Here is a 20531-nt window from a genome sequence, read left to right on the forward strand (position 1 = left end):
ACCTTCCACCCGGCCTCACACCTAGTTCGTCACCACTGCTGCCACCACAAGCTCCTGTCACCCACGCTGGCCTCACGCCTACTGGAAGCGTCCCCAAGGCAACGGGAAACGTCCCCCCCGGCAACGCGAAGCGTCCCCCACGGCCGCTGCGAGGAGGCGCCGGGGCGGGGCGGGGCGGGGCGGGGCGGGCGTCCCCGGCCGCGAAGTCAAGCGACGGCTGTCCCGGCAGTTGCCAGGCGCCGTCTCCATGGTGACGTAGTGCCCGCCCCGTTATAAGTCCCCGCCTCGCCGGGGCGGGTGTGCCGCTCCTGGCGGAAGCGAAGATGGCGGCGGCGGCGGGCTCAGAGCTGCTGGTGGGATGGTGCCTCTTCGGCCTGGCGCTGCTGGTGAGCGGCGCCTCTCCCGCGGCCGGGGTCCGGTCACTCGCCCCTTTACCTCCGTGTGATTCCCCGCCTTCCCCTCCGCCAGCCCCGGCCGGGCCGGCTGCTCCGCCTTCCTCGGCCTGTGCCCCCCCTTGCCCCGGCAGCGAGCCCTTCCCTGGGGTGCCGAGGCCGCGGGGCCCAGCGGAGCCCGGAGCCAAGGGCGCGGGGCTGCCCTTGCCTCCCTGTCCGGGGGGCCGCCGCTGTTGGCTGGGGTTTCAGCCCGCTTGACGGGCTGTTCTCGGGGAAGGCCTAGGGAGGGAACGGCGTGCAGCGAGGGCAGCGCTGATGTTTGGGGCCCGGGTAGGGAGTGTGTTGGTGCTATGCCAATCGTCAGTACCAAGAGGCAGGGTCCAGCTTCAGTACCTGCTTTCCGACATCCGAAATGATGCCGTGAAAAGCTGAAGACTCAATAGTCAGAAGACTATTAAGCAGGTATTCTTTATTATGGTGCTGGGCACACGGGGGATCTCTCCTCCAAATGTGCGCGCCAAACACCCTGTCATTTCAGGTTAAATACAATCACAATATACATATTTGTTATATTTCCAAGAAACGCTTAGCATATTTATGACTCTTCCAAGAACTGTTTAGCACATGTTGATGTCTTTCATGCATGTCTGTTAGCATCCTCGGGTGGTCTTTGGGGGTCTCAAGATGAAGGCTCATACTCCTCATCACAGTGCCTGCTGGATGACCTTTGTTTCTGCGTAAACTCAGTTCTAAGATCACATGTCCTTCCAGGTTCTTTTGCTCTGGTCTTGTTGCCCTCTTGGTGCCTCTTTATCTCTGTAGCCTGGTTTATCTGCCCTCCCAAGGCTGAGATGTCTGGAGTAGAATTATTTAGGAGTTGCTCTATCTTAGAGCTTTCCTGTGTTCTCAAAACAGCAAGTCGAGTTTGTCTAAGCAGCGTTATTTAGGAGCCGCTCTAGCTTAGAGTTTTCTTGTCTTCTCAAAACAGCAAGAATCTACTTTAGTTTAATTCCAATCACTCTAGTAAGTGGAGATTTTACATTTACAGGTATCATTATTATGCAACTCGTAACTGTCTTTCCCTGTGTGTTTCAGGCCATTCTGATTTTCTGCTGGGTTTATGTGCGCAAGTATCAGAGTCGGCGGGAGAGTGAAGTGATTTCCACCATAACAGCTATCTTTGCCTTGGCAGTTGCTCTTATCTCATCAGCGCTACTACCAGTGGACATCTTTTTGGTTTCATATATGAAAAATCAAAATGGTACATTTAAGGTATGAACTTCTAAAAACATTAATTGTGTCTTTGAAAGAACCACTTTCCTTGTGTTGTCGAAGTGTTTAATACCAGTGCTAATGCCTGTTCTAGTACTTGAGTTTCACTGCAATTGCAACGCTCTGTTCCGTTTGTTTATTTGAACTGGATTTCAGTTTCCACTTCTGTTTTTTAGATTTATTCCTGCAAGATTTTCCAAATTCTATTCATTTATGAAAGCTCATTCCTTATGTTGTACTACTAATGTGCATCTACCATCCTTAAGTTGTAAATAAATCTCTTAATATTTGTTTTTTAGTACATCATGGGGCATTGTAGAATGGATTTTGCTGTCCCTTTGTTCAAAAACAGACTGTATTGCCCGTTTGTAGTTTAAGACTATTTTGATTGTCTTTTTTGTCAGCAATTCTCTTATTCTAGTACTGAAGAGTTACGAAGATTTACTGTGTTAATCTATGTAGAGCCTGAGTTAATAAGCACTTACAGAGGGCAAGCTGGAAAAACCCTTGGGGGAGGGGAGCACAGTAGTATCTCTTCTTGACTGATACCACCTTAACTGAACTACTGTTTTTATGAACTTAAACTGCAGGGGGTTGCTGTGCAAAAGGAGTTCTTAATGAGATGAGTACTCAGGGTAGTCTGCTCTGAGCATTCCTGTAAGCCAGAGTTCTTAGCAACGCTTAAAGTGCTGGCCTGTTTATTCAAGGAGGGTTCCTGAAGGTAGTGACCCAGTGTCTTTGTGAGGACGCTGGTCTTAAAAACAGGTCAAACTGGAGCATATTAATAATTGGAATAGCAGCTTAGTTTGGTTTGGAGCCTACCTGGATCTGTAATAGAGATGATCCTCAAACAAATGAGGGAGGGGGCAGATAGTAAGTGTCTGCATGCTAGACTTGAAGACTGTATTTCCTTCCAGCCCTACTTCCAAAGGAAAACCTAGGTCCTGCCAGATCTTTGAGAATGCTTCACAACTATCTTGAGGCCAGTACACTACCTGGAAGATGGAAGAAGAGACCTGTCATGATACTAGCAGTTTGAGAGTAATACTGAGTATCAAGAGATACATGGAGTCTGACTAGCTAGAGAAACAACAATCATGTAACTAGGTCCAGCTGAAAAATGCACATCCGCTGGGGACTAAGCAGAATTTCCTGTTGCGAAGGAGACCTACTTAGTATATGCATTCCTTGACTTGAGAAGGAAACCTGTGAGGAGAATAGGAGGCCAAATGTGGTCACTCAATCACAGCAGTCTTATTTAAGGAGGTATGATTAACAGAAGGAAAATCACTGTACTTAAAGTACTATAGGGTTTTTATGAGCTAGGCTTCTTTGCTAATGGCCACGTGCTGTGGTATGATGGGGTGGATAGATTCTGTTTAAAAACTGTGCCTGAAAGCAAGCTTTCTTGCTTGTGGTAAAGCTTTTATTTCTTTACCTTTGCTTATGCTTCTGAGGCTTCTTGATCTTGCTTAGTTCCTAATGTTTGTAGATGCTACTGGTGGCCTGTTGAAATAAAATTGCTTCATACTGCTTTGCAGAAGAGTTCTTCCTTCTCATTTAAGGCTCAGCTGAGTGAATTTCTAGCTTTGCAGCAATAACCTGAGACCTTCTGATATTAATGCATTTGATCCAATACAAGTGTTGAAAGTGGGAGATAGAAATGTGGTCTTCCTGATAAAGTTGAGTGGATCTGAAGTCAGTCTGAACATATGGATGTGTAAAATATATATGTATATGTAAACACACAGTTTTATTGATGTGGTAATTTCAGTTTAGGAGTTGTGTCAAGATAGAAGGTTGAAAGCATTTTAACATGAGATCTTCGTGAGTTGTTAAAGCTTTTAACACTGTTATGGGTAACTTGTGCTTCTTTTCTGCCACCACTTCACAAGTGGGACACACTGGATTTGGTTTAGAATATTTTCAAGAGACTACTGCCCTTCTTTGGGACTGTTCTTTCAAACTGAGCCCCCCTGAGGCCACATATCTGATGTTGGGGTCTGAAGGACTATGGCTCTGGCAAGAAACCTTTGTTTTGAATGGCCAGAGTGAGTTAAGTCTTCACGGGATTCTTCTCAGTGAATTTTTGAGGCAGATCCAGGTAGCAGATGTGGATAATATACTCTGCAGGTAAATCATTAGTTCATCAAAAAACCTTCAAACTGGATGATTTCAGAGCTTGTGCCAAAAGAGTAGTGGCAGTTCTCCACATCCTAGATAAACAAGTTCTTTTGCTGTATGCGTTCTTTCTCCCAACTGTAATTCCCAGTGTCAGTGTTGGAGAGATGAGAAGGTCAAGGATGTTCAGCTTGCAAGGAAGAGGTACTATATGTGGACTTTGAGTTACTTTTTAATGTGTCTTACCCTACTATCAACTTGTAGATATTTTTTAAGTTGTTCTGTGAACAAACTTCCAGCAAACTCAGGCAGAAGCATGTCATACTAGTAGCAGAGGTTAACTTGAACTCGTAGTCTGGTGGTTCGGAGTTCCGATTGTGAATGATGTGCTCAGTGACAAGTGAAGGTATGTGTCCTGACTACAAGGATTGGCGTGGTTGTCTGAAGTGTAGTACCAAGGTTGATTGCACTTCTCTGAAGGCTGTCAAAGTGATGCTGCTTTCTGGATGAATTAACTTAAAACAGCGTTGTGTAGCCCTTTTCTGTCATGTGTTCTGAGGTGTCTTCCTTGACAGGGGCCGTATACTATGCCTTGGTCAGCCTTTGTTAAGCTGTTAATTGAAAGATTTATAAACAGTACATTAAGACAAGTTGTTCTTTACTATAAGCAAATGGCTTGTGGCATTTGGTACCTGTTGGTGTCTCTCACCAAGTTTTGTGAGACTTAACAAATATTAAAGCTTTTACGGTGAGTGGATTGAGCAGTTCTGCTATTAGAAGGTTTTGCACAGTAGTTGTGTAGTCCTTTAGGAAAGGAGCAGTGATGCATGGACTTGGGTTGTTATTTTCTGTGTGTACAGTAAAATTCGTTGCGACAACACCCTTTTCTGGAGGCTGGGATGACTCTGATTCATAGTACTGTTAAGTAGGAAAGGCTTTTGGTTCTAGCACTAATCAAAAGAACTGGAGTATTACCTTGTAAGCGAAGCCTGATAATATTCACCAGCACCACTTTTATCTTAAAGGCTTTGGCTGCTTGCATTGACAGTGCTCTAGTTTATGCGATGCTCTTCAGATACATCCAGTTGGAACTGATCTGTTTGATCTGAAAGCTTGTTTGATTTATAACAAGCACTTAGGAACAGAAAACCTTACCCTAGCTTAAAAATTTGAGATTGCTGCTGGAACCCAAGACCGCTGGGGCTGACCTACAAGTCTCATAAATACTTAAAAATAAATACTTAAAACATAGCTGGTGCTGTCTGGCAGCAGGAAGACTGCTTGAAAACAGGACATGATCATCACCACACTGTCTTTCTTGATGCAACAGAAGGCAGGGGAGGTGATGAGAACTTTCCTTCTTGAAATGTGTGGATTCTTGCTACTATATGAAGTTAAAAACTAAGTAGTATTTCTTTCAGTCTGGTTAAACTGAACACCTCACAAACCCTGGGTGTCTGCCTGAGCTGTTAAAAGCCAGTTGTCTTCCTTAAGGAGTAACATCTATTTAATGGGAGATCCTTTTCCACAGACCATTCTAGTAAGATTTTTTTTTTTGCATCTTGGAGGAAGCTCATTATGTAGCTGCGCAGAATACAGAACCATTAGAAATACCAGTTTTTTTTTATTCTAGAAAGGTGTTAGCTGAGAAATCATTATCGAATGAGACCGTGCTTCCTGTCATGAGCAGGGACTACTACTTGTGAAGTATCAATACTTAGCGAAAATATTCATGGTAGCCAGATGTGGCTGAGATGTGCATGTTTCTGGATGTTACTCTCCATCTGGCACTCAATCCTGGTTCTGTCTCATTTTCAAGGCAACAGGCTGGAAGATCTGAGACCTGGATATGAAATTCCTTTGTATATAACTGTGCTATCACCCACTCTCTAGTCTTTGGTATTGTATCTTCCTTTTCTTGGCTAAGCTTTGGGAAAGGCTAATTGGCAGAATGACGGGTTCATCTACATTTGATGAAACATCATAAATACTGACACCTGGAATGTTACACTACCTTAAGCTCTAAGGTACACTTGCAGAGAATGGGTGCTGTCTTCACTGGGTACTCATGAAATTCTTGCAGGGTCCAGCAGTGAGAATAGAATTGTCCCCTTTAACAGGGATGAAAGAATGAAATTCATGGCCATTTCTTCACCAAAAAGTGGGGAAGGTAAAAAATGTCGTATCTTATACTGTCTTTGTTTGGGGAAGTTATCTGTACAGTTTGAATAGTACTGTTCTGTTGAAATATGTGTTAACATAATTCAGTACCTGGGCACAGCTGCTAGGAGAAGGAAGACTCTGCTCAGTGGTTACCGGGAGAAGCAAGTGTTCTTCACAACTAACTTTCTATTAATGTAACTATAATATCTCTTGTGGGATATTTACTTTGGTTTTGGCTTTTGGGTAAATTGGAAGTGTCTTAAGCTGCATTTTTTTATAGCTGTATTTATGTAGCAGTATTTTACTAATCTATTTACTTTCTACACTTCAACTGTATTTAAATTTCCTAAATCCTTCAACATGGCTTACATTAAGGAATACTTAAGATTGATAGCTTAATGTAGGCAATCACACTTGTTGCACGTACCCTTGCAAGTTGTTGATTCACTTATCTATCAATACAATGCATTGTTACAGATATTCTAGAGCTGTTATGATGCATGCTTACTACGCTGCATGGAACTGAATGAAGTACAGCAGAACAGTGCAGAGCACCTGAATTCTGCAGATTTTAGGAGAATTTGTAGCCACATTTTGAAATCTTAAACTGCTGTTGAAGGCAGTAATGAATTCTCACCTTCCTAATCTATTGTGCTTTTAAGGTGTCTGCATATATTGTAAGCTTGGGCCATAATGGATGGAGAAGAAAGACTAGATGTGGAAGCTGTCCAGATGAGTTCTCAGCTGAGTCCTGGATGTGCTTGTCCAGTAAATTCATGTACCCATCAACTTGATATGTCAGCACTTCTGCTGAGAATGTCGTAGCTCTGACACTCACTAGGTAGCAGTGCTGCTTGCTTTTGACAGGACAGTGCTCTGTGACTAGCTTTTGAAACAGCTCAGGTGAACTGGTTATTGCTTTTGAGTTGCTGATGATGCGTGTGTATATGGATAATTTGCCAGTAAGAAGAAGGATTTAACTTCCTTAGTTTGTGTAAATGTGGGGCTTCATCAGCTTACTGAAAGCTGACATAATAAATATGGTATACTATTACACAGAATCACAGAATGGTGGGGGTTGGAAGGGACCTCTGTGGGTCATCTAGTCCAACCCTCCTGCCGAAGCAGAGTCACCTACAGTAGGTTGTAGAGGACCTTGTCCAGGCGGGTCTTGAATATCTCCAGAGAAGGAGACTCCACAACCTCCGTGGGCAGCCTGTTCCAGTGCTCCGTCACCCTCAGAGGGAAGAAGTTCTTCCTCATGTTCAGACGGAACTTCCTGTCCTTCAGTTTGTGCCCATTGCCCCTTGTCCTGTCTCTGGGCACCACTGAAAAGAGCTTGGCCCCATCCTCCTGACACACACCCTTCAGATATTTGTAAGCATTTATAAGGTCCCCTCATAGCCTTCTCTTCTTCAGGCTGAACAAGCCCGGCTCGCTCAGCCTTTCCTCGTAGGAGAGATGTTCCATTCCCCTCACCATCCTTGTAGCCCTCCGCTGGACTCTCTCCAGTAGCTCTTCATCTTTCTTGAACTGGGGAGCCAGAACTGGACAGAGTACTCCAGATAAAGCCTCACCAGGGCAGTGTAGAGGGGAGGGAGAACCTCCCTTGTCCTGCTGGCCATACTCCTCTTGACGCATCCCAGAATGCCATTGGCCTTCTTGGCAGCCAGGGCACACTGCTGGCTCATGGTTAGCCTGTCATCCACAGGGACATCCAGGTCCCTCTCCACAGAGCTGCCCTCCAGCAAGTCCGCCCCAAGCTTGTACTGGTGCATGGGGTTGTTCCTCCCCAGGTGCAGGACCCTGCATTTGCCTTTGTTGAACCTCATCAGGTTCCTCTCTGCCCAACTTTCCAGCCTGTCCAGGTCATGCTGAATGGCAGCACAACCTTCCGGTGTATCTACCACACCTCCCAGTTTGGTGTCATCAGCAAACTTGCTGAGGGTACATTCTAACTCTTCATCCAGGTCGTTGATGAAGAAGTTAAACAAGACTGGGCCCAGTACTGACCCCTGGGGGACACCACTAGTTACCTGCCTCCAACTAGACTCAGCACCGCTGATGACAGCCCTCTGAGTTCTGCCATTCAGCCAGTTCCCAATCCACCTCACTGACTACTCATCCAGCCCACACTTCCTGAGCTTCCCCAGGAGGATATCATGGGAGACTGTGTCGAAAGCCTTGCTGAAGTCCAGGTAGACAACATCCACGACTCTTCCTTCATCTACCCAGCCAGTCATGTCATCGTAGAAAGCTATCAGATTGGTCAGGCATGATTTCCCCTTGGTGAATCCATGCTGACTACTCCCGATAACCTTCTTTTTCTCCACTTGCTTGATGATGACCTCCAGGATAAGCTGCTCCATCACCTTTCCCGGGATGGAGGTGAGGCTGACCGGCATGTAGTTCCCTGGGTACTCCTTCTTGCCCTTTTTGAAGATTGGAGTGACACTGGCCTTTCTCCAGTCCTCGGGCACCTCTCCTGTCCTCCAGGACCTCTCAAAGATGATGGAGAGTGGCTCAGCAGTTGGCTTGCATTAGATTCTGCTTGTGCAGAGTAATGCAAAGCTTGTAAGTTTGGGCACATGTACCCAAAGGTACATGTGCAGCTTTGCCTCTTGACATGTCTTAATTCAGATAGCATATTAGAATATTGAGATGTTGTAATGTACACTTCCTAGTATATTACTCTGGTTCTGTACACAACTGAATCTGAGCAACAAAATGAAAAGCAGATACAATGTTTTCAAGTTCTACATCTGTATCCTGTTATAAGTGTTATTAATACATTTCTGGAGTTGAAGGAGAAGCAATTTTTTGGCAGTTCAGCCGTGTTGTGTTGGAGTTACTAGCTGCCTTGTCCTGTAAAGTGGCTGTGCTACTTAAGCTTTGGGCCTTACTGTTGCTTTTCTTGCTTATTCTTGGTTGATGTGTTTTGAATGTCTCTATTGCTCATAGGAGAGACCTTTTTCAAGTACTTGGAAGTAAATAGTGCCACCTGTTCAGTTCAGTCTTGCTTTTCCCTTAGGCATAATTAAAGCAATGAATTTCCTTGATTTTTAACACTAAGCAGTTTAAACACTTTAATATCCTGTGTATGTATTCTTAATACAATCAAATTCTTTCTTGGTGTGTTTTCATTCAAATGCTTAGGAATTTTTAGTTTGAAACAGTCTTGGGTTTGAGCCTGACAGCCTTCAAAGATTAGACTCACTCTGTACCTGACAGACACTTAGTTGAGGGTGTTGCTTCTGTCCCTCCTGTTATTTTTCATCCTTTCTTTTTGTTGATTAGATGACAAAATGCATGTATACTTCCTACTCAGATTCCAGTTGGATGATAATCTGATTTATTTCAGACAGTGAGCTTAAAAAGCTTAAATGTAAAATGGCCCTGGAAGTCTTAATACAGTAGCATGAAGGAAAGTGGTGTTGATTTTATGAGATCATAGAAGAATGAAGTGTTTATGGTATGTCATCAAGCCTATATTCCGTGAGAGTGTAGGCAGTTCTGAGAGGACTTACAGAGCAAGTATTAAACTTAAGTCTTATTGTGTGCAGTCTTTAGGGAGTATGCTCACCTGCATTTGCCATATGCTCTGTACTAGTGCATGTATCTTTATAACAACTGAAAGGACTTCATCTTACCAGTTTGAAAAAAGCCTACACATAGTAATTGAAAGTAGCGTTTACAGTACTGGAGAACTTCTCACCAATTCAGCTATGTTGGCATGTCTCCAAAATAGCTAGCTTTTGAAGAGTTTTGCTTCTGAATAACTACTTTCTCAATCTTGACTACGTGTAGAGTGGATCCCACAAGACTTCAACAATTCTGGAATATGTTTAAGCTGTACAGCCAGGCTTGGACCTCTGGATTCAGTCCCTGAATTTGGCTGCCAATGATCATGTTAAAAAACATTTAGCTGCCTTAAACCAATTGTTTCTCTTGAAGAGAAATAAAAAGGGATGGTGGCAAGAACTTGACTTCAGCCTTCTGGCTGGGTGCTTTTACCAATGCAGGTAAAACTGTATTTTCACTTCCATTCTCTGAATGGTTCTCCAGGACTGAATAATACGGTTCTGAAAAAATCAAGTTTTGCCCTTGTTCAAATAAGGGATCTCAATGCTGTTACATTTAGAGATTTGTAGTATCTAAATCCTAATATACGTGGATGGGTCCCCTGCAGTTCTGTGGTAAGATTTAAGATCTGTTACTGTACTAATTTCTGTTAGGAATTATGGCTTCTTGATCAGCATGTGACTTTTTGGATAGGAACTTCAGGAAAGTTCCTGAAGCCTGCCCTTTGTTATGTAAGAACTTCAGTGCTTAGGCCAGAAGCTCAAGACTGGCGTACAGTTAGTGGCTAAGCCCTGCTAGAATGCATAGTATGAAGTAATCAATAACATTTCTAATGCCTGGTGTAGGGTACTACTTTCTGAAGGTAATTTGAATATTCATGTAACTCAAGTTTTGGTCAAACTACACAGTAAAGGCTCATACTTCTGAAAAAGGAGATGATGGCTTAAATTGGTGGATATCTAATAAAAATAAAAGTTTGTAAGCTACAGCTAAGCATAATAAAAAGCTATCTGCTGTTCTTATGTCTAAGTACTGTTGCATCTGTACATGTAAATTTTAATCAAAGCTATTCTGTGATAGAAAAGCTGTGTGCATGGTGTACACTGCATGCTGTGTCCAGCTCTGTGTCCCACAGTACAAGGCAGACAGAGCTGTTCAAGCACGGCCTCAAAAGTGGCCAGAGGGCTGGAGCACCTCTGCTGTGAAGATGGACTGAGAGTTGGGGTTGTTCAGGCTAGAGAAGAGAAGGCTCCATGGAGACCTTATAGCAGGCTTTCAGCATGCAAAGAGTGCTTATAAGAAAGATGGAGAAACACTTTTGACCAGGGCCTGTAGTGATAGACAAAGGGCGGCAGTTTTAAACTTAAAGAGGGTAGATTTAGGTTGGACATTAAGAAGAAGTATTTTTAATGGTGAGGATGGTGAGACTCTGTGGAACAGGTTACCCAGAGGAGTTGTGGCTGCCCCCTCCCTGGAAGTGTTCAAGATCAGCTTGGACAGGGCTTTGAGCAACCTGATCTAGTGGAAGATGTCCCTGCCCAAGGCAAGGAGGTTGGTAGATGAATTTTGAAGATCCTGTTCAACCCAAACCGTTCTGTGGTGATCTTAAGAGACCCGATTATCAAGATACCGTGGGAGTTAGCACAACACACTTGGGAACTGCTGAAACTACTCTTGTGTTCTTTCTGGACTGTAAAATTTTCCTTTTAGGAAAATCTCCTATGCCTATTCCTGTGTGCCCAGCCATTTGCACCTTTGCTAGCGCTCTGTAGCCAGTGATTTTTTTTTTTGGAAGTAGTATTTTTTTTATACCTATCTCTCTATGTATTTGTTCTTTGAGTGATTCTTTAGTAGTGTTGCCAAATACAGTAGTAGCAGGAAGTGTATTACTGTAGAGATTCTCAGAAGAATATGGGTTTCTGTATACTCTTCATATCTAGACTTACATGCCTGAAAAATAGATGTTTGATACCTTAGAAAGCACGATTCATACAGAATTCATTTTTTTCTAGTTCGAAGTGTTAACAAAGCAAATTCTGCTTATTATATTTGACTGTCTTTTCTATTGAGTTGCATCGAGAAAATGTTTTTATCTTGATTATCTGACTTTGCTTTCTAGAAGGTATTCCCAAATTCTAGTTTGTCGTGCCATTTCTGTGACTGAAGTTCAGTATTCTGGATATCAGCCTCAAGTGGGATTTTGGGGCTGCTGTTTTAGCAATTCCAAGTGTCAGCCTTGCTCATGTAAAACTAATGCTTTTTTGATTGAAGGGTATTGACTTCTTAGTGAGTGGATCCTTGATTTGATTGGGTCCCTCCATTAATACTTTGCACATGCATATTTTCTGAAGAGTTGCAAAGCAGAGGTAAATGTGTTATTTATAAAATTAAATCCAATGCAGACAACTACTGGGCTGGGCAATTTATACAGCTTAGTTTTCTGTGCAGTCTTTTCTCATGTACCATGCTGCTTCCAAGCCTCTCATATGGTGAGTTTTGTTAAAAAAACGCATCCTGAGGACAGCTTTGTCCCTGTAAGGACTTGCCTGTGAAGCATAGTGTTGTACTGTGGTGCTCAGTCCAGAAAAAAGGGCTAGAACTGCGAATAACCATACCTCCAGTTGTCTTTTATACAATGTTTTGAAAAACTGTTCAGGTTGAGCTTCAGACTCAGTAGCTGCGTTGTTTGATATGTAGAAAACAAAAATCAGTTTCAAAAGAGTGCCACTTAAATACTAACTACGGAACAGAAGTAAATATACTAAATTGTTAGTTGCTAAAAATGATATTCACTAATAAAATTGTCAATTGTACATTGACAATATAATGTATGATTACTAAGAATTTGTCATCTGAAAAAAACCCACTTTATCAGGCTAACAGCTGAATTGGGGGGGGTTCCCCAAGCAGTGGAGATATTACTGCGGTGTCTGTCCCCTGAAATGCAGCGTACTCCTTAATTGTCTTTCTTAGGTGAATTAGCTTTAACTTAAATTCCAGCACTTAAAATGGGCGAACTAGGTGCTTAATGCTTTTCCTTTGGCACCTGATATGAGCATTTTTTTTTCAGTTGTACAAGAATGCTATTGAATGAAATGTTCTTTTGTTTCATTTAATGTTAAATGCTTCCATCCTTTTATTACTAGGACTGGGCTGATGCTAATGTTTCAAGACAAATTGAAGACACTGTACTTTATGGATACTACAGTAAGTATTTTAACTCTTGTTTCAAATAATACTATCTTTAAGTGAAGGTGTGAAGCTTTTAGGGGTCATACTGGATTATCTCTTTTTGGTTAAACATTAGTCTTAGACTTAGTTGCCTTCAGAGACGTTTTTTTACATTCAAGAGCCACCTAAAATTGCAAATGTACTGAAGGCCAGTCCACGAAAAGGCTAATGGCTTCTGTCGTGTGATCTACTGTTAATGTGTTCCATGTGTGTATTTAGATCTGTTAAGGGGAACACATGGTTTTGCTGTAACTTTTGTGTCACTTAACATGTGCAGCAGTGTGAAACTTGCCTACTGTGTATAAAGTTTGTGTAACTGAGTGCAACACTTATGTTTTAAGTGTTCATATTCAAACTAAAAGCTACTGTAAAGGAGCATAAAGGTGTTAATTTGAGTGGTAATCCTAAACAAAACTGAAGCAAAAAAAGTAAGTGAAATCAAATCTAAAATAACTGTTCACCAGATCTCTGCATAGTTTTAGATCAGTTTCAGTTGTCCTTATGTTTTCTAAGACTTGAATTTTTTTCTCTTGGAAGACTATGGGTTGACTCTTTGGAATATTTTCTACATCAGTAAATAATTGGTTTGAAATAGTGGACTCTTTTGTTAGGTTACAGGATACTTATTGCCTGCCAGTGATAGCGACAGAAACTAGCATGTGCAGTTTCATGCTGAGTGAAGTCTAAAGCCAAAAATAGTAAGAGACTTATCTATCTTCAGAAAGGAACGTTTTAAATACTAGTTCATCTTTCACAAAGACTCTTCACTATAGAATAGTGGAATTGCTTTGTATTTGGTTTCTGCTCTTGTTAGGCTGCTACAGTTTTGTTTCATAGCCCAAACACTTCACAACTCCTAATGTGGAACAGTCTTCAGACTCTTGGAACTCTTTCTATAGATTTGTAAGACTGATGGATGAATTTGTATGAAGTTTTGGGCTTGGGCTAACTGAGTCTCTCTACAAAGCAAGATGTCTGTTGGTAAATCCTGAACTAATTTTTAGAATAGATTTGATCTTAAACCTGGAAAACTGCTTTTGGTTTTGGCCAATCTGTACAGGTCTACTTGAAGAAATATTGTAGGACTAATGTTTATTTCATAGCATATCCTCCAGATGGTGGTAGAGATTTAAAGATGGTTTTTAAAGTATTTTTCTTTTGTGATCTTAACTTGAGGCATTGATGCACATTTTATAATTAGAGCTACATTGAAGCGAACAGTAATAGGTAACCTACTTTTCAGAAGTCTCCTTCATTCCTATATAAAACACAACTTAATGCCCCTCCTGCATCATTAGGTCTTGTCCCCTGCTGCTGTTGCACAACATAGTGACATGAAAGCTGAGAAGGAATAAGATAAACAACTCTTCCAGTCTTGTAATACTACTCCATTTTTCCTGCATGTGTCTTCTTATTAAAGTATTTGGTCTTAGTGTGTCTTTTTAAAAGTAAACAGGATGAGCAGAACTGACGTCTCCTTTTGTACTTAAGGATGTGAATACAAGTACTTTCTAATCTCTTCTGAAAAAGCAGTGAAAACTATAGCTACAGGAGGCAAGTAAGATCTATATATTGGCTACTTACTGTATGAATAATTGGTACAATTGGGTCACTGCCATTCAATCCAAGTCACTTCTAACTGTAGCAAGAATGTGGAGGCTGTTTACCTGATGTTTTAGAATATTAAGAATTCCTTTTCTACCTGCATAGCAATTATTTTGAGAAAGCTGTCAAAAAATGTTGAAAGTGTTTTTTTGTGTGGGTTTTTTTTTTCCAAAGTCATTAGTCCCCACGAACAATGTTTTCTCTTGTACCCAGCTGACTTTTTTGCTAGATTGATACAAAACTAGAGTGACTTTGTACTGGTAGAGTGATAAATTAGGTAGCTTTCAGAATTAAGATTGAAATACTTGTATTTTGAAGTGGGACTTCAGTAGCCTAAAAGCTTTACTTAGGAAAACCAATTTGATTGCTTTGAAGCCATAGTGGCTTAGTGTGTTAATTCTTATAAAACCAACTGTAGTAGAATGTGTCTGCCAGTACTTGAGTGATTGAAGAAGGGTCAGTGGATGGCAGATGCTCTAAAACAGCATGTCGGCTTGTGTTTGGAAGGAAAACCCTTTTTAGAAAGGTTTTGAATTGGAAACCATCCAATGGCAGTTTCTTTTGTACCATGAAGAATCAGACTGAAACAATTGATTAACCTGGAGCTGTGTTCTGTAGCTCTTCCTCTAGTCAGTAAATCCTATCTGTTGGTTTCAGCTTCATGTTCAGTGTCCTTTGTTAAAGTTTTGTGAATGGCGAAAGGATGCTGTCAGTAGATCCCAGTCTTCCTGTGAGGTAGACTGAGCTCTCTTGACCTGTATGCGTTCACTGTCTCCCAGCTATACAGTGGCAAGGACTGTCTGCTAAATTCTGTGGGGATCTCTTTGGTGTGCTTTAAAGTCTATGCTAAACTTGATTGCTTTTTTCTTAAACAGAATTATTTTCCCAAGTCAGCAGTAGTTACTGTATGGTGGTTCCTCGGTTAAAGTTCTTGAGTAAGAATTTATCCAGAACAATACTTGGTATAACTTGGATGACTTTTTGCGTAGAGTTTTGTCTGCTTACTGCAATTATTTGATACCAACTCATTGACACAAGGACTTGGGCTCCTAGGAATTAGTAGGCACAAGTCAAATGTGACTACATGTTTTAATGGTCTGGTCCTAGGAGAAGGCATGCTAAATACTGTGGAAAACTTGCATAGCTGTACTTGACAAATATTGTTGAGTTATGGCTGTAGAAACACTATCCTAATAAGTGATTTTTGAGAAGCAATATGCCAGAACATAAATTGAAAGTCTCTTATAGTAGTGACACTTACTGTGGTGAAGTGCTTTAAGTGTCCTGCTGCATACAAGTGTGTGATGATGATTTGAAATTCACTACTGCTTTGTATTCCTTAACTTTCACTGGGGAAAACAAGATGTCTGCTACTGCAGTTTCGATGAACCTTTGTTTGAAGAATTTTTTTATTAGATGTGAGAACAGTATATTTGGGAAGAAATGTTCATCTTAAGTTTTCTGAAGTAGGTTGTGACTTAAAATGCTCAGCAGGAGAAGTAAGGGAGTATATAACAAAGCATTGCTTTAAGCGACTTAGTATTGATGTTGTGCAATGAACCAGCATACAATACTGTCTGGAAGAGCAGAAGTTTTGTATGATCAGAAGTCTCTTCCATCACACAAAATTATTGAACCTCCTGTAGTCTCCCAAAAGGGATTTGAGGGACCTTATAAATGCTTATAAATATCTGAAGGGTGGGTCTCAGGAGGATGAGGCCAGACTCTTTTCAGTGGTGCCCAGTGACAGGACAAGGGGCAATGGGCACAAACTGAAGCACAGGAAGTTCCGTCTGAACATGAGGAAGAACTTCTTCCCTCTGAGGGTGACGGAGCACTGGAACAGGCTGCCCAGGGAGGTTGTGGAGTCTCCTTCTCTGGAGATATTCAAGACCCTCCTGGATGAGGTCCTGTGCAGCCTGCTGTAGGTGACCCTGCTTGGGCAGGGAGGTTGGACTAGATGACCCTCAGAGGTCCCTTCCAACACCTACCATTCTGTGATTCTGTGACTACTTGATCTCAGATACTCTGCATGAAATCTTCCCAAATTTTGAAGATGCGTGTTTCTTATACCTACTGCATTTTGTTATTCTTCGTTGTTCCTAGTTGCCCTTGAGTACTACTAGGAGGGAAGAAAACAAGTTGAAACATAACAAAGGTACCATTGCTATAATTTATTTGAAGACTACTACTGGGTCGAACTTTCTCATAGTTAAGGTGTCTTTGTATTGATATGGTGCAAAACAGCAGAAAAGGAGTCATTTTGTCTTGAGATAAGAATTGCTATCTCAGAAATGTCTATAAAACAAAGAAACCTTATCAAGGAATTCTTGCTGAAGATTGCTAAGACTCTGTGGCAGGAACCATTGTTTTGCTTGGCTATACAGTGAAGCACTTTCCCAGTGGTTGTGCTTCAACCTTCTGAAACAACCCAGAAAAATGTTTTGAAATAAAAGTTGGATCTCTGAACCAGAGCAAAGATCAGCCACTGATTTAAAGCTGAAGTCTATAAAAGTGAAATAATGAAAGCTGAGACAGTCTGTCATGCCACAATGCTACAGGGGAGTTAGTGGGAAGGGAATGTCTTTGTCACTTGGTTGACTGGCTGTTTGCTGCTGCAAGACTTTTGTAGGTTAGCTTTCCAGGGAATAAACAGCCCTTTAGTGGGCAGAACAACAGGCAATTAGGTGCTTGCCCTTGGGTAACGAACTGGTATGAGCAGATGAAAGGTGCTGCTCTTCCTTTTTCATAAGTTCTAAAACATAGAATTAAAAAACTTAAGATGATTTGTCTCCTGTCTGGCTGATAGGAACTTTTCCCAATCTTTTAATGTTTCCTTTCTGGTAGAACAGGAAGAACAATACTGCTTTAACCATGTGAGCTATAAAGTTAACTTTCAGTTTTAATTAAAAATTCTCACAGAAACTTTCAAGACTTCATCCGATAGATGAACACAAATGTCTGTCTTGAAGTGATTTTGCTTGGGACAAGCAAGTGCAAAGCTGCTTTTAAGTTCACTCTCTGTGTTAGACCTATAAAGTTTCTGTGGTAGCAAAGTTTTTCAACAGAGCAAGTATCAGAGGTGTTGCAATAGTAAGTGTAAGTTGGAGTTTATGCTACTACATTTAAATAAAGTTACCCTCAAGTTGTACTATTATATCTCTTGAAATGCATTGAAGGGCCTGTAACTTCTAGACAGTGCATTTAGGGTAAACATAAGGACCAAGTGCCAGCAGAGAATTCATGACTGATGGAAAATCCTGGAATGAGTCTCTTGCTGAATCTTGTGTATGCAGATCCTGTTTCAGAGTTGATACAAAGTATGCTGTTAGAGCTTGAGGTTTTTAATATGAATCATCTGTTACAAGTCAGCATTGGCTGAGAAGTTAATTTCTTTTAGTAAAGCATAGATTTGAAGGAATTGTGACTAATAGCTTCAAATAATGTCTGTGGGACAGAACTGAGGTTGATTAGTTCCTGACTTTAGATGGAGGTGGCTACCTGACAAGCTTGTGAACTGCCTGAACATATTAGTCTCTACTTGGGGGTTTCCCAAGGTCTTCACTGAAGAACCCTCAAGCAGAACCGTTACAGCTCTTACAGGTCTGTTAACTTCCACAGCTGAGTTGGCAGAAACAAAGCTTTAAGCTGCACCTGGAATTAACTTGACTCGATTTTTGTAGTCAATAGCTTAAACAGTGTGAGAAGTATCACTGGAGTATTAAAGCTAGATGCTCTCTTGAAATGCAAGGGCACTGTTTGTGCCAGAAGGGGTCCTGTTATCAGCAGTGTGCTAGTGTGCTTTTTGCCCCTCTGCTTGAGCAGTTACTGGCATTTGGTCGATGTTTGTGGTGTGCTAACCCAAATTTAAAAATTGGTAGGAATTCATTTTGACTCACAGAAGTGCTGAGGCTGGAAAGGGAACTCTGGAAATGTATAGGGATTATATTGAGCTAGATAAAGCAGCTCATTTATGCTAGTCTTAAGTTGGATTCTGAATATCCCTAAGAATGGAGACTTTGCTATGTCTTTGAGTAGCCTGTTGAAGTTTCTGACTGCAGGCAGAATAAAAGTTCTTGTTTAAATGAAAATTTCTGTGTTTCAGTTTGTGCTTATTCCCTTTTTAGTCTTTCCCTGGACACCACTAAGAAGTCTGCCACAGTCTTCAGTCCCACACAAGTATTTATACATGTGGATAAGATCCTTCCAACAGCTACTGCCTTTCGAGGCTGAACAGTCCCAGCTCTCTCAGATGCTCAAGTCCTTAATCATTGCTCTTTGCTGGACTCTCCAGTATGTCTGTCTCTTGTACTGGGAGGCCCATAACTGGACATAGCACTTCAGTTCTGAAGTGTTGGTGAGACCACACAGAGTCAAGGGGAATAATTACCTTCTTCCATCTAGTGGTGACACACTTGCTAGTGCAGCTCAAGGTGCTGTTTGCCACCTGTGCTGCAAGATTGCTGGATTTGTGGCTCTTTTCTGCCAGTATGGTGAGTTAAGGTGACCCAGCACAAGGTGTAGCAAACACTGGAGCTGGTGCAAATAAAAGTTTTAATACGACATTTTAATATGACTCTCTAATAATAGAAAGGGGGAGGTGGGACCTCTCCTTGGATCAGATATGACTTGCCTCTTAATGCTCAATGAGGAAGGCATTTCAGCATCTGACTGCTATGGTCAGGTAAATAAAATTCTGTTTTTTCTTTTGTTATTGGTGTGGAATGCTGGTGTACTTCATGGTCTGCTTCTTAGGTGCTTATGGCTAGATGTAAACTCTTATGTCCGAGTACTTCAGCTACACTTGTGCAGCCTTGAACTCACAGGTAAAAACCCTGTATTTAGTCTTTAACTTGGAAATACAATCTAGTTGTGTAGTGTAGCAACAAGAGTCAAGAATGGGTCCTGGGACAGAGGAGACTTGAATCTAGAAGCAGCTCCTGTGGTATACTTCACATGCTGAGTTTCAGCTTGAGGGATTTAGTGTGGTTAAAGGCCAAGCCTAATGTGGTAAAGAAAAATCTGACCTAATCGTATTTCTTAGGTGAGGGTGAAAATTGAAAGCTTTTCCACAGAAGTAACTGGCCTTAGATCAGATGAGTTTTCAATATCCAGTTACACTTACTGCTGCTCGTAATATACTGTAGTTGCTTATTGGTAGCACAGCAGCATCAGCCTTACTGCTAGCTTTTTGATGCAGTTTGCCTGCTTGAAAGGGACTCATTTTGAGTAGGAAAAGGGAATAGGCCAGGATGCTCCAGGGGTGGCTGATGAGTCCTGATGGCTTAAAATGCAGGAAGTGACCAGGCTTGCATACTTTCTCTAAATATCTCTTCCCTTTGCTGCCATTGAGAGGACAGTACTAGCCTTGATGAAATGCTGTCTGACTATGGTTTTGCATTTTGCACTGAGTTTTACAGGGTTATGTTTTTTCTAAGTCTATATTGGGAATTGCAGAAATGGAAGGATGTTTTATTAGCAAAGGCTTGTAGAAATATACCTTGTAAGAATCTTCCACTAGTTTAACAGCCAGTACAGTCTTTTTTAAAGAGTTCTGTATGAAAGGCATTAATTTGATATGATCTGGAATGAGGCCGAACCATGGGAATCAATCTTTTTAACGTGTCTCTATACATAGTATGGGAATGGCTAGGGAGGTAATTCTTGTAGCTTGCTAATCAGCTCTTAGTTTTAATTAGTTTAGCAGTATTATTTGAAACTAACTTTTTGCCTTATCTTGCTAATTTAAAAATAAATCTATCTGATCAGATGTCCCTTGGCTTTTCAAAAGAACGACTAGAAGCTGCCTCTTACTCTCCTCAAGAAGTTGAGTGGCACTTCCTAATATTGACTGACTTTACTTTCCTTCAGAGTTGATTTTTGGCTACGTGGGTAACTTTTAAAGTATAACTCAATTACTACTAAGTAAGCTTTCAGTGAGTTGAAGCATTTTGGAATGAGAGTTGAGGGAAGAGTATGCAAAAGGAGGTGGGTAATACTGGGCTTCAAATTACTAAGGAGTTGGCTTGATGCAAGAGGGCTTAGTGGGATCTTGGGAAGGTGTGATCCTTCATCATGCCCTGCTTTATTTTTTTTTTTTTTGAGGATTTGACACTCTACTACATCAGTGTGCAAAAAATCTAGGCTAAACTCTTCCCTATCGTT

At 41.5% G+C, this 20531-nt stretch overlaps 1 protein-coding gene across 2 annotated transcripts in view; it reads left to right on the forward strand.

Annotated features, from left to right (window-relative positions):
- The first annotated feature begins 297 nt into the window (after positions 1-297).
- Positions 298-20531, forward strand: part of LMBRD1 (LMBR1 domain containing 1) — a 95197-nt gene continuing 74963 nt past the window's right edge. For both annotated transcript variants that reach the window (XM_075414586.1, XM_075414587.1), the window contains exons 1-3: positions 298-386; positions 1488-1664; positions 12677-12737. In XM_075414586.1, coding sequence (XP_075270701.1) covers positions 324-386; positions 1488-1664; positions 12677-12737 — 301 coding nt within the window. In that variant the 5' untranslated portion in view covers positions 298-323. The remainder of the gene's footprint in view (positions 387-1487; positions 1665-12676; positions 12738-20531) is intronic.

This window comes from Opisthocomus hoazin, chromosome 2 (assembly GCF_030867145.1).
Source record: "Opisthocomus hoazin isolate bOpiHoa1 chromosome 2, bOpiHoa1.hap1, whole genome shotgun sequence".
Taxonomy (NCBI): domain Eukaryota; kingdom Metazoa; phylum Chordata; class Aves; order Opisthocomiformes; family Opisthocomidae; genus Opisthocomus; species Opisthocomus hoazin.